This window comes from Opisthocomus hoazin, chromosome 1 (assembly GCF_030867145.1).
Source record: "Opisthocomus hoazin isolate bOpiHoa1 chromosome 1, bOpiHoa1.hap1, whole genome shotgun sequence".
NCBI classification, from domain to species: domain Eukaryota; kingdom Metazoa; phylum Chordata; class Aves; order Opisthocomiformes; family Opisthocomidae; genus Opisthocomus; species Opisthocomus hoazin.
In genome coordinates this window covers 155,371,995-155,398,445 of record NC_134414.1, presented here as the reverse complement: position 1 = coordinate 155,398,445, position 26,451 = coordinate 155,371,995, and the positions used below count along the sequence as shown (strand labels likewise).

At 44.8% G+C, this 26,451-nt stretch overlaps 2 protein-coding genes across 2 annotated transcripts; one reads left to right on the top strand and one right to left on the bottom strand.

Annotated features, from left to right (window-relative positions):
• Positions 1–268: 268 nt before the first annotated feature.
• Positions 269–26,451, bottom strand: LOC104334103 (T cell receptor beta chain MC.7.G5-like). The gene is made up of 7 exons (XM_075442720.1): positions 26,341–26,451; positions 25,621–25,918; positions 6,394–6,476; positions 3,273–3,608; positions 2,882–2,899; positions 1,727–1,833; positions 269–569 (listed from the first exon to the last, which is right to left on the bottom strand). Exons 1-7 carry the CDS (start codon positions 26,381–26,383, stop codon positions 543–545), a joined length of 912 nt encoding a protein of 303 aa, XP_075298835.1. The 5' UTR covers positions 26,384–26,451; the 3' UTR covers positions 269–542.
• LOC142360549 (trypsin I-P1-like) lies at positions 18,637–20,990 on the top strand. The gene is made up of 4 exons (XM_075413766.1): positions 18,637–18,878; positions 19,183–19,436; positions 19,981–20,117; positions 20,823–20,990. Exons 1-4 carry the CDS (start codon positions 18,637–18,639, stop codon positions 20,970–20,972), a joined length of 783 nt encoding a protein of 260 aa, XP_075269881.1. The 3' UTR covers positions 20,973–20,990.

Below are 26,451 nucleotides of genomic sequence, written 5' to 3'. Positions count from 1 at the left end.
TACTGGGCTGTGCAAGCCTCTGCAGCCTGCAGCCCCACTCCGTTTGTTCCTACACAGTGTAAGTATTGGATGAGCTTTCTACAGTTCTCACAACATATAAGCTCTTCCCGTAAGGATTTTCAGTGAATGTTCTTTAATGCAAGTTCCTTATGATGGTACTCATCACTGGAAGTTATGTTGTAGGATGTTATTGCTACAAAAGACCAAAATAAAAAACAACAACTCATGCTTCTTGAACAGGAAAGAAGCTAAAACTTTATTCCTAATTCAAGGAGCTGGGTCCTTAGCCTCTGAGCATTGAGAAGGTGTAGCTCTGAGATATGATACTATATGATACAATATAATAAAATACAAGGAGATATAGAAGTACAGGGAAAACCCAGCAGTGATTACATCAACATGGAAAGAACAGGATGGGGACAGAGAACCACCAAGAGATAATATTCAGCAGTTCTTAGACAAAAGCACGGATCCTTTGCTATGGAAATGTAGAAAGTATAATTTGCTGTATTCCTGCTGATGTGATGAAGAGGACTCCTCATTTATTCTCTATACAGCTTGCCACCAGCCTAATTGAAAACAAAACAGAATAAAAAAATAATAAAAAAAACAAACGAGCAAAAGGAACAAATACAATAACGTAGGAAATAATAGACCATATTTATCAGCATCTCAACTGTTGTGTCTCCTGAGAGCATTAACGGAAATAACCATGTTGTATCTCCACGCTTTCTTCACTTTTTGTACAAAGGATGTGTCTTAACCTGTACAAAAGATTTACTTCCATACTGAACTAATATCTTCACGCACAACTTTCTGTGTTAGATGACTGATCCAGTGGCCTTCTATAATGGAGTGACTCCATCAGTGAACGAGGGAAGAGCTATGGACGTCATCTACCTGGACTTCTGTAAGGCCTTTGATACAGCCCCCCACAACATTCTTCCTGCTAGATTGGAAAGATATGGGCTTAATGGATGGACAGTTACGTGGGTAAGGAATTGGCTGGATGACCTTGTCCAAAGAATTACAGTCAATGGCTCAATGTGCAAGTGGAAACAAGTAATGAGTGGTTTCCCTCAAGGGTCCATACTGGGTGGGAGACAAAAACATAATTGAGATTGTGTTCATACTCACCCTCAGCTCTGCCAGGTTACTTTTCAAATATATCTCCCAGTCCTACTTTTAAAGGAGCAAATGCTGAGGCTTCCACTACTCTCACTGAGACTATCTTTCAGCCATATGAGAAACTTACTGATAAAAAGTATTTCCTGGTAGTTAGTTAACTTGTCCCATTTGTTCAGATTTATCCCATTGTTCTTTTTAAATCTTTGTAAATCTTTGTTCAGATTTATCCCACATATCTCGTCAAAAACCCTACTTTCACTGCAGGCATGAGTCTCTTTTCAATGCGTACAGAAAAGTATGGTATATCCGATATTTCTCTTCTTTACTTTCTGGAGAAGTTGACCTTAATTCTCATCTTCTTCCACATGTTTGAAGAATATTTTGAGAAAAAATTGCTCTGCTAGATAGCATTGATTAAATTTGAGTTCTGGAAAAACAATAATACAAAACTCCTCACTTGTGATTTTTCAAACTAGCCTGCACAAAGCCCGGCAGAGCACATTGAGAACAACCCCACAGCTGAGAACAGATTTGGTCTGTATGCAGCAATCCTCGTACTAGTAAGCAAGCTCAATCTTCAAGCGGCACAGTAACGTACCTTGGCTGTCCACACCAGACCGCTCACCAAAACTGCATAGAGCAAGGCTTTGCCACAGAGAATGAGGTACGTGAGCTTCAGAGAATTTCCATACCACAGGTAGGACTCTGCAAATCAAACATCATTTGTGCATGTAATTATCATCAGTACAAGAGACTAGATCGAAAATAGCTTTAATCAAACAAGAACACTTAAAATCTTTAGCTCAGCGGCACAAAGGAAAGAGAACCAAATTAAGGGCTCTGCTGACAGGAGATAGCAGGGAATGGGAAAAAGCACCTTGTTTCAGAGAAGCAAAAGAGCAAGTGGGTCTAGGAAAGAAAGAGATTGGCTTTATGCTAAGAAAGCATGTCCTCATTTGGAATGTTTAACCGTTGTGTTGCCACACCTGCTGAAAAACTGTTCATGTGAATCCCTTCTTAGGAACTCAAATTAAGCTGGATCACAAAATATGATTTCTTTTGACTTCTTATTGACAGTGGCCTTGTGAGTGCTGCTGGTATTTCAGGGAAGTTTTACATAGCCTGGAATAACATGGTACCTAGAACTTTTATTCTTACAGATTTTTTGCTTTTAAGGAATTGCAGTGGTATTGAGACACTAGGCCTGATATTTGTTCAGCCTTAAGATTCCTGAAGTATTAAAGAATTTGGTGAAAAACACAAGTGTGTAAATAGGTGTACATAAAGGAAAGAAACATAATTTTTAATATGGGTATCTTCACAGTTTGGAGGGGAATGTGACTCATAATGAGAAGTATTCTGAATTCGATACTAAGAGATATTCAGAATTATGGATTCTGAGTCTTGATGTCATAATGACGTGGCTAAGTATGAATCTTTTCTTTCATGGCTTTCAAATCACAATTTTCATTTCTTTCATATTACGCTCTGTAGGAAGGTTCCATATCTCGAAAGGCAATCATAAAGAACAGCTGAAAAACCAAAATACAGCTACATATAGCATGAACATATAACCCTCTTGAAATCTTTTTTCTTTTTCTTTTTTTTTTTTTTTAATCTAGCATACGAGCCAGTTAGATGAGGAGGTAGCAGTTATTGTTGTAGCAGAACTCTCACACACCTTGTACTTAGCATCAGTAAAACTAGTGATAAAAATACATACAGATATTTGTCTGTAAGAAGACACACATACCTTCTGTGAGTGCACAGCCTGAAAGACAAAAACGAACTGAAAGTCAAGTTTCTCTTCAACACGAACAGAACACAAATGTTAGCAGTTTCAGTTTACAATATACTGCCCAATTCATTTTATGGTACTATATATTTTACTATACTACGGAGATTTCTCAGTGAAAATCTGAAGAAATCTTTGAAAAACTGTAGGTGTATAATGACAACATAGATAAAGAGTCCCAGGAATATGAAGAGATATATGCAAATACTGACATATTTCCATATGTACTTGTGCTATAACAACAGCCTTTATAAAAGCTGTAGATAGATATGTTTCACATCATAACCCACAGCCTTTTGATTTGTGATTTCTATTTTGTACAGCGTGGTGATACACATTTTTTACTTACCAGCATCACCGTAGATTAATTTGTGTATTGATTCTGCTGTTCCATTCTTAAAAAAATTGGCAACACACTCAAAACGGTTCACAGGGTTGAACCATTCCTGGGCTGAGATCCTCAGTCGACTGGTCAATGAGTAGGTACTCCCGTTTTGTGTGGAAGACTCATCTGTCCCCACCCCTTCTGTCCTCTTAGCACCATTCACCTTCCAGACCAGACCCAGGTGGTCAGGGTAGAAACCAGAGGCCAGGCATACCAGTGTGGCCTTGCTCTTCTGTTGGATCTCTTGCTTTGATGGGGAAAAGATGGCGACAGCTGGAGGTATGATTTCATCGTTCTTCCCTGAAATGGAAAGTAACATGGCCCGGAGCCTCCGTCACTGTCTTGAATCAGAAACTCCTTGAGATTGTACTGTATTTATTTGTGCTGTGTGACCGCTGATATAGCTGGCCTTTTAACAACTGTCTATTAGACAATACCTATTAGATAGGTAGACACCAGGAAATTGAAAGCATTTGTCTTCACTTAGTACACAAAATGTAAGCTGCCTGGCTACAGAAATGCATGAATGTTTGATTTTCTAGTATTGTCTTTGTCAGAAGACTAGGAAAGCTGAAAAGAAGCTGAGCAAACAAGTAAGCAGAAGAACACCAAGTAGTGCTTTAAGGCCTGTATTTGTGATATTGTGCTCATAGACAAGAGTCTGTGTCATAACACACAAGCATCTTCAACTGACTGTGTTACATTCCTGGAGAAGTAGTGAAGACATGATGGTTATTGCAGCGTTCAGAATTGCACTGCCTTGTGATACCCTGCTTGGACCCCCCATCTAAGAGGCTATTTGACAGCAAGCAGCTAATCTTTCTCGCTGTCTGAAGTGAAGAACACTTCAGGTGTCACCTCAATCTGCCTGGGACAAGTTTTGCTTTAGGTCTTAACTTGCCATCCTTTTTTAAGACTATGAAATATCTCTTTATGTTATTTATTATTCAGGTTGACTTAGATGTGAGAAGCCCTCATTCTAGGACATCTTCCCCAAATGATGCAAGATTCTATACACTCACAGAAGATGTCATTTGTCCTAAAGTGTTTAATACCTACGTACCAGACTAAAGACAATTGTCTTCTACAGTCAAAAGGATGTACAAGGCAACAATGAGATGTTACTCAGAAGTTAGGCAGTGACCCTAAAAGCCACCATTTTTTTTTCCATATACTTTATTAGAGTCCGTTTTTGACTCATCTAGCATGATAAACCCACCAGGTCTGCAGAGTGCACATGGAAACAGAAATGCAGAGAGAACTGTGGAGCCGAAGAGAAAATTTTTACTTTTTTCAGTGTGAAGGCGCTATAAATTATAGCTGCGCTTCCTGATCACTCCCTCCTCTCTAGAGTGGAGAGATTTAGCAGAATTAGGAGAGACTTTTATCTTGCATAGATCTTGACCCCTAATCCCTAATTTTTGCTTTCAACTGTTAGCCTTAATCAGGGTTGTCAGTGCTTACTGTACAAAGATCCATGGAGTGCTTCTGTGAAAACGTGTGAGCTTGTACAGATTTCAGAAGAGAGTAACTACATAGCAATGGAGATCACTCCCAAGAAGGTTTGGCACTGCTCTTCTTTGCATCTTGTGGACATGAGGAGAGGCTGATCACTTTTACTGCTCCCTTCTAGTACTTGGCATTATGAATTTTTTTTCCTATCCTAAAAGTATCTCTGACATAAGTTCATTGGCTCATAGTCTAAATGGCTAATGAGTGAAGATGTGGAAACAGAAGGGAGGACACAAAAGAAAAATGAGAGAGATTTAACAGATTAAACCAAAAAAAAAAAAAAAGACAAAGAGGAAGGCAGGTGAAAAAGGCAGACAGAAAAAATGATCAAACTACTGGAAAGACAAAGAAAGCCAGGGAATGAGCGTGCTTGAAATAGAATAAGGAGACTGGTACAAGCAAGAGCAGAGACAAACAGAAAAAAGTGTTATCAACAGCCCATTCTGTTCTGATCTTCCACAGTGTTCATTGCAGACGCTGGCGTAATGCTTAATCACTTCCATGCATAAACTCATGCATTCTCTGTCACACGTTCTTCACCCGCTTAAGACAAAAAGTACCAGAGTTCTTCCATTCCCATCATGGCAAAGCCAGTTTCATGATTTCTTGTTACCTTTCACTCCTACTCCCATTTTAAAATCGCCTGTGTATATGCTACATAGCATTAACGCAAGGGAAATTTTCAAGTGTCCTCCACATTGAGCACTTGGGTTAATCCCAGCTCCTTACCTATAACTCTGAGCACGGTGCCAACTCCAAAGGTAGGAAAGCACAGCTGTACGTGATCAGACTATAACCCTCTGTGTTATTAAGCTCTTCTTGCCAGTCACTTAGTTCCTTAAAGCGGTGCTGTTAAAGGAGCAGGCACCTGTGTGCTATCAGGTGTGGCGGTAGGCAGGCGGAAAAGGTCATTTTGCCCTGTGATTCTGAAATGCCTTGATAGAGGTGATGTTAAATCCTTTCCTGGGAGGGGAGAAGGCAGAGAAAGCAAATGGGGGAAAAGAGAAAGAATAGTGGAGAAAAGTGCACTGAAAGAAAAAGAATATAGACCTTTTTAAGAATTAGAAGTCATGAAAAGGACAGTTAGAGGAAGCCAGTGTCCCAAGGCAACTTTGGGCAGCCTGTCCCCCATCTATGGAGAGCGGAGCAAGACTACTCTTTCCCTGCCTGATTCAGCCGACACAAGAATGCAGACTCCACCTCTAAAATTCTTTTTTTGGTTGTTACGTAGATGAGCTACAAAAACTTGCAGTCCGAAGAAGGATCTTTCATTCCCAACCTCTATAACGTTTTGTTGGAGAATCGGAAGAAACAGAACTATTTCTTTGTTGCTCCCTGCATGTGGTTCCCAGTGAGTGAAGACAGAGCCAACAGACACAAGGGTCACAGAATTCATGCCTGCAAATCCTATGCTTCCATATTAGCACATCTCATTTTAATAAGCAAGCAATAAAGCATTAAATCTGTCCTCATGGCTGTATGAAAAATGGTCATTACTCTGCTGTTAACTGAGAATGCTCTTGTCCCCTAAACCCGTATCACATATATCATGGAGATCAGACTTCTGTCTTACCTAGGACTGTGAGTTTTGTCCCACTGCCAAAGTACAGTCTTTCATTATTCACATTGTTTTGCAGCTGCAGGAAAAGCTCTCCTCTACTCTCAGTCCTCTGAGCAAAACCTGTGCACTAACCCTCCCCTCATGTGGTACTAGCAAAAGAAAAAACACAAAATACATTAATTTGTGGTCCCCTAAAAAAAAAGAAAGGTCTGTAAGGGAACACCACCACATCTGTGTGTCTAACCAGGTGAGATCAACCTCAGAAACACCTCTTCCAGAGCCCTTTTTCTTCATGCTTATGCGAATTGGTTGTTGCAGCTTTCACCATTTCTTTAGAGGACATTTATCTGTTTATCTAGATATACTGTTAGAAAACGCTTCCCATACTCAGAGTGAGCAATTTTCTTCGCTTATTTTCAACTGAAGAGCCTCATTTCCTTAAGTTCCTCATTTTCTTTCAACATCCTGGATATTCTTCTCTTGTGAAATAAATGGTTTGTTTTTACTTACAAAATAACTGGTAATATATAACACAGGATTCTGTTCCACTATCCCTATTGTAGCAGTTCCTAAGCTTCCCTCTCTTTCTCCTTCACTGGAAGGAAATCTCTGCTTTTATTCTCTCTGTTCTCTTAGAAATGAAGGCTAAAGTTAGCTGCATAATTGACTATGGTCAATGAGGGATCAGTGTATTGATTTTCATCAGCTCAGGCACCTTATAATCATACTGGATTTCAAAACATGTACTGATCACTGAATTTTTCCTATGGAGATTGAGTTATATCACTTGTAATAATTTTACTTTGCAGTGGAACCGTGTGGTACAAAACCCTGAGGCAGCAATTCTTCTGACTCCAGGAGCTATACAAAGAGAAGAAGAGATCACCATCACGGACATAAGCCGACAACGTGCGCTCGCAGCCCAGAAAGCCAGCGGTGTCCTGGGCTGCATCAAAAGCAGCCTGGCTGGCAGGTCAATGGGGAGGTGATTCTGCCCCTCTGCTCTGCTCTGGTGGACCCCGCCTGGAGCACTGCGTCCAGTTATGGAGCCCTCAGTACGGGAAAGACGTGGACCTGTGGGATTGGGTCCAGAGGAGGGCCCGAAAATGATCAGAGGGCTGGAGCACCTCTCCTAATGAAGAAGAATGAGTGCTGTTCAGCCTGGAGAAAAGAAGGCTCTGGGGACTCCTTGTTGCAGCCTTTCAGTACTTACAGCGGGCTTATAAGAAAGAAGAGGACAAACTTTTTACCAGGGCCTGTTGTGACAGGACAAGGGGTAATGTTTTTAAACTAAAAGAGGGTAGATTTAGACTAGATAGAAGGAAGAAATTCCTTGCAATGAGTGTGGTGAAACACTGGCATAGGTTGCTCAGAGAGGGGGTAGGTGTCCCATCCCTGGAAACATTCAAAGTCAGTTTGGACGGGACTCTGAGCAATCTGATGTAGTTGTAGATGTCCCTGCTCATTGAACAGGAGTTGGACTAGATGACCTCTGAAGGTCCCTTCCAGCCCAAATTTTTCTATGGTCCTATCATACTATGATTTATCAGTCTTGGAAGCAGCCTAGTGTTCCCCTGGGTTCGGACTCTTTCCAAATCCAGCAGTGTGGCCCAGAGAGAAACAACTCCCCTAGAGCCACTTTTATCTGAAATGACTTTTTATCTTAATGACTTTTTTTTTTCTGTGGTTTTCAGTGGCCTTTGAGCATCTCTTCTGCAGCAGTAAGACCGTTGTCCTGAATGATCTTTTTATCACCATCCTGACGATTCGGTTTTGTGGAAAGAAACTTGCTGTTTCGTGGAGAGTTGTTTTCTATAACAATAAGGAATTAAACAGCTGCAGAGAGGTGTTAGAATTTCTTAGGTTAACACTGAGTATTTATTTGTGGCTTCTGTTTTGTCGAGTAAAAATGCTAGCGCATGTATTTTTCTTTCCCAGTTATCTCAGATAACACATGCTTTAGTTTACTCTGAAAAGATCCCAAGTAATTCAAGTGTGTAGAGTCTTGATTTTGTTTTCTAGACCTGTCCAAACTGTAACTGTAATTCCGTTCTTTCCAGACTGATAGCCTTTCAGTGACTTCTCCTTAATCACCTCTCCCCAGGAGAACTAGCATTATGGAGAATAGTTGTACTTTTGGGGTATAGTGATTTTTGCAGATGCTGATTTCTGAAGACAATACATTTAGGATACGCACATATTTTTTAACGCATTCCTCATCCTAATTCTTTCTATGGACAGCCTTTTATTCCCTGAAAATACGTTCAATTCTCCAAAGTGAAATATGTGTTCCTACTTAGAGTACTAAACTTAGTCTATTCTCCAAAACAGACTGGGTTACTAGCACATCAATAAACATCAGTTTAATAATGAAAGGGAGAATAAGGTTGAAGTGAAGTTCTCTAGAGAGAAGACCTAGGATTTGAAGTGATTTAAAAGAGAAAACGAAAATTTCTTACCCATTACTGTAAGTTTCGTGCCATCGCCGAAAGCTAGGTTATTATTGGCCACGGTGACAAAGTGTTGTATCATAAGCTAATAAAAGGGATGCACTGCTCCTGACTTTAGTAAGCAGAAGTTTAGGCATTGTTTACTGTGTCTGGAATCCCAAAGATCCCTCAGTTTCTGTCTGAAGGGCTTTGGCAGAAAACAAGCTTGAAATCCCGTTGTATAATCTGTAGCATTTATAAAAACATTTCCCAGAGATTTTTTGATACTTGTTGTCTACATTTCACCTCCAGTTGTTTTACAAACTTTCTCTAATCTCCATGCTATCTCATTGATATTACCTGCTATTCTCGTTTTGCAGATGTAGAAACTGTGTAGATGTACCCAAAGTGGTAGAGGCCGTCATTGTCTAGAAATATAATTCCTCTACAACTAGAGCTTCCTTGCTGTCAGTCTTGTACTCTAAGCATTGTGAAGCCTTCCTTTCTGTAACTCGTGGAGTTAATAATCAAATAATACTTGTGTTGTGGTTGTCATACTCACATGTCTTTTCATATAGTTTGTTTGCCTTTGTGGCACTGAACTAAAACAAATCCATTTGTTTTCCTTTCAACGGCAGGCCAGCCATCTTGAATAGTCTTTCAGGACACCATTCAATTTTCCGACAGGTTATAAGCAATCCACACGAGGAGAGTCCAGAGGAATCAGTTGACTGGTCTCAGGCAAACCCTTGATAGCCATTAGGAATAACTGTAGTGAGGCAGTGAGGAGAAGGATTAGAGAAGACCTTCGTCCTCACAGGCATGAGTCAGTCAGTCGACACTGGGAGCTTATTTAAGAGAGAAAATCCCAATATATTTTATACAATGCCTCTGAAAGATACCTGCTACATGTCAGAATTCCTTTTCCAACATTTTCACCACATTAATAAAGAAACATTTTGAGGTCTATTGCAAACACTACCACATCAGAAAAAAACACAAATTCTCTGCTTCACGTGCTCTGGTAGGTTTTGTGTGCATCTGCAGTCAATCTGGTTTGCTGAAAATTATTTCAATGTGTTGGAATCTCCTAGGTGTATTTTCCAGAGGGGTTAGGCTTGGTTCTCAGATGCTGAAAGTAAGTCCTAGCATACTAGGTCTGCCAAGAAAACCCAAGAAAACCCATGCCTGCTGTGCTGCGGATTTCTCTGTAGCTGTCTTAACGCACTCTCCCACAAGGCTTACTCACATCAGGGTTTTTGTAAAGGCCTTGTGGGGAATGTATCATTGTGGATCCCCTGTCCCCACAACGATACAGCCTCGTACAAAAACAATCCCACCCGTGGTTCTGCCCTCCCATTTTTGTCACCCAGTCACCAAGAAAGATTGCCGTGGGAACCACAGGCCACATCCTTCCTCTGCCATTGCTGTTACTGTGGGATAATCTGATTACCTCTTCGTGTATTCAATATCCCTGAATTTAAAATCCAAACATTTTTTTCCTATAAACAAAAAAGTAATATATTTTTTCCTTTATTAGCTGGTTTTAAATGAAGTTATTTTTCACTTGGTAACTTCATGACAGTGTTCATGATGCTTTCCTTACCACTCTTTTTTTTTTCTGTCCCAGGATGATAAACAGACCTCAAGCCCACAGTACCTGGTTTCTATTGAGAGTGATTTGCTTACTACAGACTGGTGTTTCTGTTTTTGTAGCTTGGCCTGATTGTGAAGGTCCTCTTCGGTCTGTGCTGCACTCGTCACAGTTGCACCGAAAGGGAGGGAAGGAGGATGCTGAGCTCTCAAGTTTGCATTCCTCTGCCCTGTTCCAGGAAGCAGCAGTACAGGCTTCTTCCAGGTGCCTGCCACCCTGACTATGAAAAGGCTTCATTCAGGAGTAAGAGCATGCCTTCATTCTGGAGGCTGTCTGAAGAGGATGGGGACTGGCAGTGACAGGTAATAGGATACTTTTATGTCCCTCCCTTACACATAACTAAAAGGAGGCACAAAACTGTATTTTTTTAGCCCATAGGTTTGTCCGGGTATGATGTGACTCCCAAGAGGGAGAGATCTGTGCCAGCACACACTGAGGCAATACAGGGAAAGACAGGCACACGAACAAACCAGTTTCAGTTTGGGGCATTCGCAGCCCATCCTGGCCCAGTCCTCTCAGGTAAAAGGTCGACACATCGTCAGCAACATGACCAAATACCTGCAGTAAACGTGTTGTTCCTATTGCATTGTAATGGTGTCATTTCAGCACACAGTCTTGTTATAAAAAATAGACTGTAACTACAGGACAAAATCCTTTGAAGTAAGGTAATTCTACTAGGAAAATCACAAATTATTTTCTCTTGTTTTCAGATATCACAGAAGAACCCATATTTTCTGATACACCCTGTTGAGCTGCAAACAGCTGTTAGCATCCCAGGGAAGGGAACAAGAAATGTAGACTAAACCGAAACATTTAGGACCAAGCCATACGACTACAGGAGGCAAGGTACTAGACAGGTGATTGCAGGTGCCCCTACAGTATCCTCTTGTCTACAACAGCAAAACTGTGTGCTTAAATCACTAATTATGGGAATGGGGGCAGATGTTTGTCTTTGTTTAGATTAAATTCTTTTTAAAAATACATTTAGTATCTTATTTGTCTGGCTCTGCCTCAGTAATAACACTAATAGTGGGATATTATTCGCCTGGCTTGGTCTTAGTTTGCCTCTGATCACGGCACTGTTTATTCAGGGTCTAAAACCATTCTACTAAAATTCATTGAAGATTATTCTGTCTCCTTTTTCAGTCTACAGCTCCATTAGTGTCCTTGCTGTCGCTAACAGAGTTTCTCCCACACGGTGTCTTTCCTTTAAAAACAAGCAAATCACCTCTGTAATAATTTTGAAGGAGCAGTTCTATGTGGTGCTAACATCTCCTCAGGGCATGTTCATCAGGCAATTTCCAAGACATGCCAGCAGAGACCAGTCGTGTCCCACTTTAATGTTTATCTGTAACCAGTCAAAAGGAAAGGCCTTGTAGGCTGTGAATTCAAAGGAGTGAGAGGGAGAGAAGAAACGAAAGACCATTCCTTGATTTTTATTTCCATGACTCTCATAGGAGGCTTCATTGGCCAAGTGACATAAAACTTCAGACAATGAGGAAAGGTGAGAATATGCAAACAAGAGATATTTAGGGCTATATTTTCAAGCAATGGTATTTTAGTGGGGGAATTTAACAGGAAAGTAATGATCATATCACTTACATTAGTCCTGGATCCTACTTTAGAATTCACAGAAGCAGACAGAACTACAGAGACACCTTGAGCTTTACAGATTTGTCTTAGGGGCACTAAGAAGTTCTTTTCATAAACATTCAGTACTTTTGACCACGAATCCCTAATATTAAGCAGCAGCCCCTTTTCAGGGCATATCTACGTGCTGAAAAGATGGTGAAAGGAGAGGTTGTGTAAAATCACATCCTGTGGTGGGTTGACCTTGGCTGGCTCCCTGCTGCCCACCAAGCCCTTCTATCGATACCCCTCCTCAGCAGGATGGGGGGAAGAAAATAAGATGAAAAAGAACTCATGGGTTGAGATAAAGGCAGTTAAATAAAGAAAAACCAAAGGCTGTGTGCAGAAGCAAAAGAAAACAAAAAGCTTTACTCTCTATTTCGCATCAGTAGGCGATGTTCAGGCACCTCCTGGGAAGCAGGGTCTCAGTAGACATAGCAGTTACTCCAGAAGACAAACACCATAATAACGAATATCTCCTCTCCTCCTGCTTTCTCTTAGCTTTTTATTGCTGTGCATGACATCATATGGTGTGGAATATTCCTCTGGTCAGACTGGGTAAGCTGTTGGTGCTGTGTCCCCTGCCAACCTCTTGCCCACCCTCAGCCTACAGGCCTTTGGAGCAGGGGCAGGGGTGAGGGGTGGGGTGGTGTCAGGTTTGGAGAGACAGCCTTGATGCTGTGCAAACCCTGCTCAGAAGTAGCCGAAACACTGGTGTGTTATCAGCACCTCAATAGCTACAACTACAAAGCACGGCACTATGAGGGCTGCTATGGGGAAAGCTAACTCCATCTCAGCCAGACCCAACACACATCCCCATGCAGACAGTGATCCTGTACCATCCTATGTGTGTATATTTCCTTTATTTCCTTCCCTTTGTTTCCCTTCTCTTCCAGCCTGTGCCTACTTAAACTTCTTGTTAGAAGCCATTGATTTGCACCCAAATTGTTGTGCTAAAGAGCGATATTGTTGCCCAAATGTTCATCTTCTGCTCCCAACCTTATACCTGTATTGGATGGTTAACAGAAGGTTATTTGTCCTGTTATTTCTGTTCTGAGTCAGTTCTTGTCTCACAGGAAGCCTGAGAAACAGCAGCTGTGGTGGGAAACATCTTCTGTTTAACATCTTCATTAATGAGCTGGATGATGGGGAAGAGCATACCTTCAGCAACTTTGCAGACAATACCAAACTGGGAGGAGTGGCTGACACACCACAGGGTCACGCTGCCATCCACAGGGACCGCAACAGGCTGGGGAGATGGGCCAACAATAACCTCCTGAAGTTAAACAAGGGGAAGTGCAAAGTCCTGCACCTGGGAAGGAATAATCCCATGAACCAGTCACTGGGCACAACCCAGTTGGAAAGCATCTTGGCAGAAAAGGACCTGAGGCTCCTGGTAGACAGCAGATTGAGCATTAGCCATCAATGTGCCCTTGCTGCAAAGCAGGCAAATGGTATTATGGGCTGCATTAGACAAAATATTGCCAGCAGATCGAGGGAATTGATCCTTCCCCTTTATTCAGCACTGCTAAGGCCACATCTGGAGTACTGTGTCCAATTCTGGGCTCTTCACTACAAGAGAGACATGGACATGCTGGAGAGCATTCAACGACGGGCTACAAAGTTGATGAAGGGAATGGAGAAGCTCACGTAGGAGAGGCTGAAAGATCTGGGACTTTTTAGCCTAGAGAGAGAAGGCTCAGGGATTTGATTAATGTATATAAGTACCTGATGGGAAGATGTGAAGAAGATGGAGGCAGGATCCTTCAGTGGCGCCCAGTGAAGGACCAGCAGCAATGGGCACAAACTGAAATGCAGGAGGTTCCTTCTGAACACAAGGAAACGCTTTTTTACTGTGATGATGGCTGAGCACTGGACTAGGTTTCCTAAGGTGGTTGTGGAGTGTCCATGCTTAGGGATATTCAAAAGCTGTCTAGACACAGTCTTGGATCACTGCTTTAGGTGGCCCTGCTTGAGCAGGGGGTTTGGACAAGGTGACCTTCAGAGGCTCCTGCCAACCTCAACCATTCTGTGATTCTATGATTCTGCAACACATAGATAGCGAAATTATTCTGCTATTCATGATAAATATATAGCTGTTTACACAGATGTGCCTGGGATGTCACTGCTGAGCAGCTAAAACAAGTACCTTTGACTATGTTTTCTGCCACCTGCTACAGCAGGGGACAAAGGAGAGTAAATATGAGGACAGGGAGTGCGACAAGGAGGAGAATAACTGTTTCACAGGAAACTCCTTAGAATAACTGCTTTTTCTGCAGTGCCACCTCAAGCTGGCAAAAGAAGTACTGCATAGGAGAGAATTGTACCTCAGAGCTGGAATAGGGAACTGCGACTGCAGAGCTTCAAGATGGCAATGACCGCTAGAGAACTCTGTGGTGTTCTGCTACCACTTGGAAAATGCACAGCTGTGACCAGTCAATAGCCAGGTAATTAATCTGCTGAACGTTGAAGGCTACCGACAGGTTTGTTTTCACAGGGCCTTAAGATTGCATTTGCCACTCTAAACTAAAAATGCTCGAGTTGAGAAACAGAAAGGGGCCCTTCCTCTGTTGTGTTCCCAGAGCTGATAAAGCTGGTTTTCCATGTTTTTGCAAGAGGTCTGAGCTAGGACTGTAACGTTATGTTTTTCAGGAACTGGTAGTTTACGAACAGAGAATTAAAAAAAAAAAATCACCCCAAATTCAGTCCCAAAGTTACCACCATGATGTTCATGTTCCTTAATGATCCCTGCATAAAATACTTTCCCTAAAACTTTTCACCTCAGCTCCCTCCACTCTCCCTGGAGACTGTCTTTAAGCACCCCGAAGCCTCTCCCTCTCTCCTTCCCTCTCCCCCTCACTCTCCTGGTTTCCCTGTCCCTTCTCCACCAAAACTGGACACTGTATCTTAGGCACCACAGCCTCCCTTGGCCACACACCTCTCTAGATGCCTGGGTTCTGTGCTTTGGACAAGAAAGAAAGAGGAGGGCAGGAAAAAATATCTATCCAGGCAGCTGGAGAATTCCCAGGACCCACGGAAATTTCACTCAGAGGCTGGGGAAGGAAATGTGCATCACAATCCGTTGCTCTCTGGATCATATCTGAAGATTTATCCAAGCAATACAGGAACAAGCTGTAAGGGAAGGAAGGCAGGGAGGATCTCTAGATGGGGATCCTTTCTGAGAGATCCAAGTCCCTGAACGCAGGAGGAGTCATCTGGAAAGAGATGCTCTGAGGAGTCTTTAAGTCACCTAGGAAAGCTAGGTATTTTATTCCTCGAGCAAGCCCCTTGCAGAACCAGGAACCTTCATGGCAAATGTTCCCATGATTTAAGACTCATCCTTGATTCTAATCTCAGCCTGAACAAGAACAACACAGCAGCACTGTCAGACAAACCCACCTTCTAACACACATCTTTGCAGGTCACCTCGACCTGACCTCTCCCATCCTGCTCAAAAGGGGCTGAGCTGCTCCCTGAAACTCATCTCTGCTCCAGAAAATGCAGGGATGATTTTGGGTAAGTCTCCAAACCTTTTCGCAGGACTTTGGGTCATGGGAGAAACTCTGGCAGATGGGTGAGAGTCCAGAGGGCTCCGCACTTTTGGTCTCTTACCAGAAAGGAGTAGGAGGGAACTGTCCCACACCAGGCAGTTCCTGGGGACAAGGGAGTTCACATGGGTGTCCCTCAGCCTCATAGCCCTCAATGGATTTTTATTCCACAAATGTGTCCCCTCATTTTTTGAGGCCATGTACACATTTTGCATCCACAAAAACCTGTGGAAAGGGGTTCACAGCTTTCCTGAAAGAGGAGGAATTGTCCTTTGCTTGTTTTGAACCTGCCAAATGTCCTAGCTTTGTTTGATACCCCCTAATTCCTGTACAGCAATAGACAGTAAGAAACCCGTCCTTCCCCAGTCTCCCCAGGCCACTCCTGATTTTACACGCCCCTGTCACATCCTACCTCCTCTGTCTCACTAGGTGACAGAGAGTCCAAGGCTCTGACACGGGTGGAAACAGAAGGAAAGCAGCATGCTGTGCCATTGGGCAAAGAGAAACGCAGGCAGAGAGGAAAAGGGAAGAGGCTGTGACAGAAGGTTTGCCCAGCTGTGGAGAGCTGGAGGATCAGAAGCTTTGGAGAATGTGCCAGCTGCTCCCAGGCAGGAGACACTTGGGAAGAGAGAATCAAAGGTCTCTCCACCACCAAGCTCTGTGAGATCTACAAGGACTGGCCTCAGAAACTCCTCCGCTTCATGCTCCTGGGAAGCTTTATCTCTATCAGCCCATGGTCTCACAGGTTTGCCTTTCTCAGGATCTTGCGTCAGCCTGGACTAATGTATTTACTTTATCTGAGTCCAGTGATGATACAGCTGACTGACATACCTGAACTTGGAACGTGACCTTCTAGAAATGCATGCTCCCATTGCTTGTCCATGGATAATATCTAACACAGCTGCCCTCCATTCACCAGTCCTCCTTCCTGCGTCCCTGGACCAGCCAGTAATCTGCTGCAGCATCGCTGCATTCAAGGAGAGAGATTTTTGTAGCTGGAAATGTACTCCAGAGGGTATTTTATGAAAGAACCTGGGAAAAAACCTTACAATGGGTCCATGCAATGCTCAGCAGCATTGAGCAGAAGAGGGTATTTACATTTCAGGTAGGGATTTGTCATTCCAAGAAAGGAAGGACGGGTGGGAGGAGGTGTTCCAATTTCAATGTGAATTCATAGAAGGCTGTTCATGCTTCATAGCTCTCACTGAAAGGCTTGAAGGGCTGTTCTGAAGCAGTCTGTCTGCTGGATGACCTCTGAGTTGTGCATCACAAACACCCCATTTGTCTTCATTTGAGATCAGTTTGCTCCATGAGCTGCCCTGCTGGCAGGCACCGTGGAGTTCTGGGAGTCACAGGAGCCTCTAGAAGGGGCCCCTGACAGGCAGATCGGAGAACGGGAGGGACTTGGGTGAGGTATGGTCACTAGAAGTCTGTCATCTGGGACTAAGGAACACAAGAAGCACAGGAACTGTGACCCAGGACTCCTATTCCTTGCGCCATTTCAGCATCTCAAAACATGACTTCTGTTCACAGTCACTTGAGGTTATCCCAAGTGTTTCAAGAGCTGACATGATGAAGTTGGCAGCTGCTTGGAAAGTGATTATTCATGTAACTCATCAAGTTTTAGAAAACTCAGTGTTGTGACAGAGCTCTTATCACTCTTTCAGGCAAGGATTTCAGAAGTTCTCATTATTTGCATTCACAGCATTGTTTTTGTACACATTACATCCACCAACATCGATGTTCTACTGAAATTCTTCTGTGGCAAAAAGGAGTCTCTACAGAATATTCCAAAGCTAAAGAGAAAACGTGCTTTGGTACTTAGGCCGATATTATCACATGGATTAGGTGGGAGAAATCTTTCGAAGAGATATGGTGCGCATTCCCAACTTTGAACAGTTTAACTGGGCAGGTGGTGGGGGGCACAGAATAGTTCTTTTGCACTCATTTAGTGAAATTCGTTTTGAATAATTTTATTTGGGAAAAGAATGTGTTCTCCATGATAAAAAGACACCCCCCCCCCCACACACATATTGGTCAAGAAAAGGAATGTGCTAAAGTAAACATAACCAACTCAAAACTGTGAAGTTTTGGTTTTGGTGTGCTTTTTTTTCCAAATAAATGCATAGTATCTGACTGTCCTTCACCGACAATATGCACCTTCTGGTAGAAAATGTGCATTTTAAGAATGAGACCATCAGCGCAGTGGAATCTCAAAGGGGTTGGAGGGTTGCCCTCAACAGCTGCTGCATATAAGCATGAGACAGACAAAAAACTACACATGTTCCAAAGCCCAAATGTATTTTTAAATTGCAAGCTATTCTCTGAAATAATTTCAAATAGCTCTCTATCTTAAGAAAGGTTTACGATTAACTGATATCTTATTTGTACTTTCTACCAATGCCGGTTAGTGCCCAAATTTGGATCTTCAAATTTTCCACTGTGTACTTTTTGTCTGGAGAAAACCTTGGACTAGAGATAAGGCCATTTCAAAAAATGTATTTCTAGCAGCTCACCCTTCCACTCCACCAGTCTGGGCTTGAGGCTGTGCCGAGATCATGAAGTACATACTGCTTTTCGCCTTTGTTGGTGTGGCTGGTGAGTATGGTTTTTGCTTCTATGATCATAGTTTCTAAGGAAGCTCCTTTTCTGAGCAAATTTCCAAGGCAGTCTATTGTGGGAAGATGAAGTCCAGCTTCAATTTGCAAACGTCTTAAGGCAGAGCACTGCAACTTCTTTGGACTGCTGTCTTTTCATAATTGCTTGTGTCACAAAATGGGGAACGAATGCCTTCACAGGGGTTCTTGATGCAGGAATACTGAAACGCATCCCTAGCTTCCAAAAAAGACTGTCTCTCTCTTAAGGACTGGGAAGTATGAAGATAACATCTCTGGCCCAGGAAGTCCTAAAGCTGCTCTGAATTTTTGGACTATGGGCAAATGCTTGCCCACCCCTCCTACCATGATTTTTTACAGAAGTAGAGCGTACAAGTGAGATGCTTCAGTCGGTCAGAGGGGCACAAGATTCCTTATGCCAGATGTTGACGTATGCCACTTCTTATCTCCCAGTTGCCTTACCCATCAACGCTGATGATGATGACGACAAGATCGTGGGAGGCTACACCTGTTCGGAGAACTCTGTCCCCTATCAGGTGTCCCTGAATTCTGGCTATCACTTCTGTGGAGGTTCCCTCATCAGCAGCCAGTGGGTCCTGTCAGCTGCTCACTGCTACAAGTCGTGAGTGACAAAAATTACATTCTTCCATAACTTGCTTCTTTCTTCCAGTTCACTTTGGCAGGAATTCTGAGCTGTGAGATCCAAACATGTAAGTGACTTCATTCTGATAGGAGATGACCTGGCATGGGTAAGATCTCAGTGTGGATCTCCAGGACTTATGGCAGGACAAGAAAGATAACCTGCATGGAAAAAGCTACTATGATAGCGAAGTTGAAGCAAGCACATACGGAGACGGGGAGGTCGGGGAGGTTCCTCGTAACCTGTCGGTAGCACTAAAGTATGTGCCATTCCTTCTCTTTTCCAGTCGCATCAATGTTCAGCTCGGGAAACACAACCTGGCCCTCACAGAATCGTCAGAGCAGACCATCAGCTCATCTAAAGTCATCCGCCACTCTAGCTACAGCTCCTCGTCGCTGAATAATGACATTATGCTCATCAAGCTTTCCAAAGCGGCCACGCTTAGCCGAGCTATCCAGACGATTGCTCTGCCCACCAGCTGTGTGACCGCAGGCACCACATGCCTCATCTCTGGCTGGGGCAACACGCTCAGCAGTGGTAGTGAGTACTCAGTGGGGATGTAGAGCATCATGCGCGCCCGGGAGACGCTCTCAGCCCTCACTATTGACTCCCAACAGTACAGGGTCAAGCACAGAGTAGTGCTGTGGGACAGGCCTTTCCGAGTGGTTGGTCCGTGTAGGACAGTAACCATTTAGCTGCTTTAAAGGCAAGCCTTTGTAAGGTCCTTCCTCTTGTTCTGTGTTGCGAGCATGGAATCGCTTCAGTCATCCATGTGCCGTTCACCAGCATGTTCATACTGCCATAAATTCTGTGTCCTGGTGCTACCAGCTGTACGGTGCCAAGCACTAGCAATTTTCCAGGTATCAGAAAAATTAGCGTGGCTGCAGCGCAGAACGGTGGATCTGTGGGTAGGACTGGTTCCATCTCAACTCAAGGAATCCACTTTGCAATTACTATTCCCACAAAAAATGATGACTGCTAAAACAGGATATGGAGTGAATACTTTTCTGCTAAGAAAGATCTTCTCCAGTTTCTGAAATTAACTCCGAGATACCATCAACCATCTCTCTCCATTTTCTTCTAGCTAATTACCCAGACACCTTGCAGTGCCTGAAGGCTCCTGTACTCTCCTCAAGCCAGTGCTCTTCAGCCTACCCTGGGCAAATTACCAGCAACATGATATGCGTGGGATACCTGGAGGGAGGGAAAGACTCCTGCCAGGTAAAACGTCTGTCTCCCCATTCCCACACGTTTCTCTCCTGTCTTTTGCTAGTAGAAGAGGCTTTCGTACTAGAGAATCTGCTGTACTCACTGCACAGGCATGCCTGAACGTTGTGTTTCTGAGCGACAGTGCAGACTTCAGGTGGAAGTTGCTTCTTGAGTGAGGCGAGGGTTTTGTCCACTCAGTTAGTCATTGTCCCTTTTCTGACACAGCAAACACCTCTGCCTAGTTCTCCATGAGTAGACTAAGCCACCTCCAGCACCTCAGGCTGTTCAAAATCCAGGAGAGCCGCACAAGAGAGTCAACAGCAATCACGGTGTCATTCAAGCTCAGGACACAAATGTTAGTTTTGGACTCACTGAAAATGAGACAGAGGTAGAACAGAATATGCCAAGAGTCAGGCAGTCTGGAAAGTCACCACACCTGACAAGTGCTCTGCACTTGAATTGCGCCTATCTGCATGGAAGTAGCTGGCAGAATAATGTTTGAGACACACATATCCTGAGCATCTTCCAAGGACGACATCCATCAAAACAGGCAGCTTACTCCTCCTTAGCTGTGGTGCCCTTGGAGCTAAAGCAAGGCACGGTAGCAGCAGGGGTGGAGCAGTAATCAGAAAAGACCTGTGTAGACCTTCTGTGTAGAAAAAGCCCAGTCGAGCTCCCTCCACTTACGCTGACGGTCCGCATCCTTTCTGTGCGCAGGGCGATTCCGGCGGTCCCGTAGTCTGCGATGGGGAGCTCCAGGGCATCGTTTCCTGGGGTATTGGATGTGCCCAGAAAGGCTATCCCGGAGTTTACACAAAGGTTTGCAATTACGTCTCCTGGATCGAATCAACTATTGCTGCCAACTGAGACGCTCTTCTTCCGTGCGACTTGCTTTTTCTCTCATTATTTTCTGCTGTTTTGGAAGTGGACATACAAAAATTAACAAAAAATAAAGACTTTCAGGCACCCGTTCTTTGTGCAACATTTCTCTGGGGACGTCCATGGGCTATGACATGGAGGGCAGAGGCAGGGAATGTCACTCTGGGGATGATATTTAAGATCTGTAGTGCCTCTCGATTAGCAGGATCTTGGAAAATATTGTAGACTCCTCTTCAGGGCTCTTTCAGTCCGTTACCTGCAGCCATTTCTGAAGCAGGTCATCTTCTCTGTTTAGCAGCAGGCGCTGTAGGTGCTACAAAACTGCCTACAACAGCAGGGAGAGTGCGCTGCATCACACAGGCAGCAGACTCCTACTGTAGAAAACATCAGGCAGCAACGCAAACGCTCCTCATCGCCCCCACTCCCACCCCCAACAATATCACTGAACAGTCCCTGGTGGAACCTCCCTGAAAGCTTTACTCAGGGAATGAAGGAACCTCTTGCTAGGGCTTGTTCTCTTCACGTACCAGTGCCACTGGGGCTGCAGCCTATGGTTTTTTACTCAGTTAACTGGTCATACTGGGTCTTCTTAGTTCAAAACGACAGAGATGGTCCTGGGTTCTGGTTTTACCTCTTCCTAACCCCAAGTGGTGCTGGAATGGAAAGTCCATGAAAAAGCTGCTGTAAGTTGCCAATAGGTTGCATAGGTTTCTCCTAAAAAAGAAAAGGGAAACAGAGTCTTTGAGTAAAATAAGCAGATAAAAAAGCAGAGAATAGGTGAAATGGGGAGAAAAGTAAAAGAAATCTGACACTGGAGGAAAGGGAGGGAGAAGAGCAGGGCATGAAGAAACAAGTGCCATTTGCCTACGAAGAAGTTTGTGCCTTGCTCAGTCAGAGGCTTTGTCACCGAAATATCTCTTTGGAGAGTAATGGGTGCCTGAGTCATTGGGACAGGCACAGTATACAAACAGGATCAGACCATAGCTTTCTGTCCCATTGCTCTGGATGGACTTGCTGAATTCCTTCTCAGCATCTGTCCTTTTCCAGAAAAAGCCCTGAGCTGTAGCCTGGCATCCTTCCCTTCAGCCTATTTTCACCAGGAGACCGAGTTCTTATCCAGGAACAGTTGAAAGTCACAGGTCTCTGACCCATGACTCCCTGACCACTGTGGGTGGAGGGTGGTTGATATCTTTGCCTGGTATGTTAGAAAAGAGGAGAAGAATTTGGAGGGCAAAGAATAGGATGCGATGAAAGGATGATGGGATGAAAATGGGAGGAAAGAAATACTTGTATTATCAGGCAGAGTGCATTCTCAAATACGACAGACAGGAATTTTGAGTAGCGTGGTGTGGAAACAGTCCCAGTCCTCTGTCACTGTCCCCCCAATGTATCCAGGTGTCCAGTGGGTACAGCAGAAATTCCACTTTCCAGAGTATAGGCCATACGTGATTTTCAAATTGTTGGAATATCGTCACAGGATCTCCCCCTCTTACATCTGGAACATCACTAATGCCTGTGGCAGATGGTGCCATGAAGAGGCCACTGACAAAGTTGTTCCCTCCTCTGTGCTGTCTACTAAGAGCAACAGACATCTGAAGAGCACTGAGATGTGAGGACACTATTTTTCTTTCTCTCTGCTGACATTTCCACATATTGCTTTTTTCACAGCTCTGCACAGAAGGAGTGAGAGGATTACAGAGCTCTGAGCCTTGACTGGAGCCTGAGGGTCAACAGGACAATGTGCCCTGTATTTTCTCTTTTTTTCCCAGGAAAAAGTCCAGTGGGACCAAATGCAGTGTATTTGAGTGCACTTATGAAGACATGCTTAATGTCGAAGTTTTTCCCCTGTCTGTCTCCAAAAAAGTGGGAATAGCTATCTTCTTCTCAAGGGTTGCTAACAGTTTCCTCAACTGTTGTGCTTAACAAAAAAGGGAAACAGAGAAAGCGTTATGATGCACGTATGATGCACTGGCAATATCAGCACAAACACAGGCAGCACGGAAATGTGGTGTGTCTCTGCTGAGCACCAGCTCTCTTTCACTGCCTCACACACATCTGCAGGTTCTTTCCCTCCACAAAACATCCTAAGCTTTTCCCATGGTTCTGGACGGTTCCAGGAGATGCAGCTGGCCTTGGACACTCTGCAGGTCCTGGCTTGTCCACAGAGAAAATACCTGGTGCAGGTCCCTGACAATCAGGCTCTCGTTCGCCTTTGGAAATAACCCTGTCTCATTGCTCCCAATTTGATCTCTACAGAAAAAGAGAGAAGGCTGCATGTTGTGATGGTGTAAGAAACGTTACAGCTGAACCCATATTCTCCCAAAATGATTCTGCAGGGACCCCCGGCCTCAGCTCTGTGGGTAATGTCCAGCTGTCCTTGCCGAGAGTCGGCAGAGGCGGAATCCCCGCAGCCATCGGATCACTTTCTGTGCAGCATCTGATTCGATGTGTATCTTAGCACAGTAAGACGTGTCAGAGTCATCCACTGAGGCAAAACCTGTGGAGAAGGACACGCAATAGCCCATATTCCCCCAGTTGTTGAAGCAATTCTGAAACTCATCCTCAGGCTCTGCCCTTTCCCTTTCCACTGAAACCGCTAACAGCTGCAGCATGGTATCCTGTCTTTGAGCCTGCTGATACCACAGTGTGTGATTGCCATCTGGAAACAGCGGACAGTCACAGCTCCTCCCTCTTCGATCACTGCATCTGGAGACTGTTAAAGAGCAGGAAAAAAAAAAAAAAAGAAAAAAGAAGCAGAAAGCTGGGCAGAAGGGGAAACGGTTGGAGGAGGAAGGGGATGAAAAACACTCACAAAATTTAGAAGGGAGAAGGGATGGGATGCGTTTCGAAATTATGTGCAAGTTTCTTCTCCGTCTATGAATGACCAGTAGAAATAGCTGACAGAAAATGTGAATGTGTGAGAAATGATTCAAATGGGGAGTAAATCAGAAAACGTAAGAGTCAGTGATGGAAATCTGCCCGTGGTGGCAGCACAGGCAGTACAGGCACACAGACATGTGAGGAGAAAATGCTGAGGAAGGAAGAGATGCTTTCTCCTTCTTTGTCAGACTCACAGTCAACAGTCCAGCTGAGGGGTCTGGGGCCACTGTGCTGTGCAGCTTCACAAGCGTCGTGCTCTGTGGTGCTGTTCATGGGTGGAAGGAGAAGGAGGAACTTGTAAGCAGCTGTTCAAAAGCTCTGTCGCTGCTGGGTTCTCGTAGGTGAAAGATGTGCTGGAGAAGGATACGTGCACTGACAGACTTCCCAGCTTGCACGGCAACATCTGCTGCATGCAAAGCACCATCTGGGCCAATGCACAGGGTCTGTTACTGTGGGGTTTGATGCTCATCCTTGCCTGTAGCTCCCTGGATGGCTGAAAGCAAATATGTGGAGGAAAACTTGTGTCGCTGCTCACCATTTTGTCTCTGCTGGGAGGACAGATGATCCATGGCACTGTAGGAATGAGGGCAGGGGGAGCAGGGAGGAACGGAAGAGGGGAGAGGATGAGGTTTTGCAAGGAGGTCAGCAGGAGGCAGGGCATTGAAGCAAAGACTTTGGATCTGCCATGTGGACAAGTTCGTCCTTGCCCAGAGACTGAGTGGGACGTTGTGTGCTCTGCTTGCACAGCCACAGAAGGAGGACTTGCCTTCTCAGAAGAGGGGATCTGAGGAGCAATCACACCCAATACAGGGACACCAATTCCTAGGGACAGTCAAGTCCTAGCTCCATGGGTCATTGGGGAATGGCTCACTGTACTCTGGTTCACATCATTCAGAGGGTGGGTCTGGAGAAAGGTCAAGATCCTCCATGCCCTAGGGAACCCCACACTCCCACAACACCCCCACTATTTCAGCTGAGAGGAGGCTGTCCCTGATGTGTCCACGGGAAGGTGCTCCACTTCCACAGGGCTCCCCGGGCTGTGCAGGTGGCTGGGCACTGCACTGGGAGCCTGGCAGGACACGTGGTATTCGAGGAGCTGGTGATCTCCAACAGCCCGTGCCTGCTCCATTGAGCCTTGCGACTCGGGCTTGAGAAGGCCAAATATTGGCGTGAGAAGCTGTGGGGTGGGGACCAGATGGGGTGCCCCATGCCAGCCTCTGCTGCACACTGCTGCCCTGCTGAGCTGCACACCTGCCTTGGCCACGGGCTGACCTCAGACTGGTCACCGTCATGGAGGAGCATGTGGGAAGCTCCAACTTGATACCGGTCAGGCCTTGCCTTCACTTCAAGGGGCACCAAGAACTTCTCAGGCAATCGTCCTTTCTGTTTGGCAGCGAGAGTGCTGAGCAGGGCTGGCTGGAGCTAAATGACAGGAAGTCTGCGGAGTAAAGATTGAGGAGAGACAGAAAGCAGCAGTGGGGAGAGAAAGGGAGGCAGAGAGGGGAAGAGGGCTGACGGAAGTGAGTGCAACGTAAATGAGAATTAAAGAGGGAGGCAAGGAGGAGTGGGGCGGCAAGGAGAGAAAGCAGGAGAAATGAACTCACAGAGCCTGAGAGGAGGAGGACGGGAAGGCTAGGAAGCAGAGGAGGTACTGAGTGGAAAGGCATCGTCCTGCCTTGGGCAGCAGCGACGAGGAGGAGAGCAGGTCCCTTTGGTGCAGGGGGTTTGCGCTCAGCTCCCTCGGCAGCCTTGCCACTGTGCTTCACTCTCCGCACAGTAATACGTGCCAGAGTCGTTGAGAAAGGCACGGTCTATCTCCACAGATAAGCGACTGCCCTTCGTCCCATTACTCCAGAAGTGGTTTCTGAATTCCTGCTCAATCTCTGCTTTGCCACCTTCCAATGAGTATACAACCAGCTGCAGAGTGGCATCCTTCCCCACGGGCAACTTATACCAGTACATGGTCGAGAATAGACTTTGGGCCTGGAAGCAGTTCAGAGTCACAGATTCTCCCGCTCGGGCAACCATGTCTGGCGATTGCTGAAGGGCCTGGCCTGGAATGAGAAGGGAAGACAAGTGAGGAGTGAAGTGTGTTGAACGGGACACAAAAACATATCCTTGACGTATGACATGGAATGGGGTGGTGTAAGCATACCAGCGTGGGACTGTGTCCCATTTCTCTGAGAGACACACAGGAGAAAAAAAAACCCCACAAACCATCTTCAAATACAACAGTAAATTTGTTAGGAATAGCAACAATTTTCTACTCTCAACCGAAGTATTAAAGTGGGACAAAAAAAATAAATCTGTAGATCTGCTGAGTTTTCTGAGTTAAGAGGTTGAGGAAGAGCTCACCTCGTTCGTCGTCCATCCTCCCCCTGGAAGCCTTGGGGAACGGGGCACTGCCAGCAGCTGGGCACACAGCGGAGGCGTCAGCTCCAGCGCAGCTGCTCAAGCAGAAGGGAAGCTCACTTACCCACATTGGCCAGGACGGCCATGAGGAACCAGCAGAGAATCATGGAGCAAGACCACCTCCTTCCAACGACCTGCCCGTGGTGGCGGCACGGGCACAGAGATGTGTGAAGAG

Coding starts and splice junctions, on each gene's coding strand:
- LOC142360549 (XM_075413766.1), top strand. CDS start 18,637: ATGCTTCAGTCGGTCAGAGGGGCACAAGATTCCTTATGCCAGATGTTG. Junction 18,879..19,182: donor GCTGCTCACTGCTACAAGTC/GTGAGTGACAAA, acceptor TCTCTTTTCCAG/TCGCATCAATGTTCAGCTCG. Junction 20,118..20,822: donor GAGGGAAAGACTCCTGCCAG/GTAAAACGTCTG, acceptor TTCTGTGCGCAG/GGCGATTCCGGCGGTCCCGT.
- LOC104334103 (XM_075442720.1), bottom strand. CDS start 26,383: ATGATTCTCTGCTGGTTCCTCATGGCCGTCCTGGCCAATGTGG. Junction 3,609..6,393: donor GACAAAACTCACAGTCCTAG/GTAAGACAGAAG, acceptor TTTCCATTTCAG/GGAAGAACGATGAAATCATA. Junction 570..1,726: donor GTCTGGTGTGGACAGCCAAG/GTACGTTACTGT, acceptor GTTTTCAATTAG/GCTGGTGGCAAGCTGTATAG.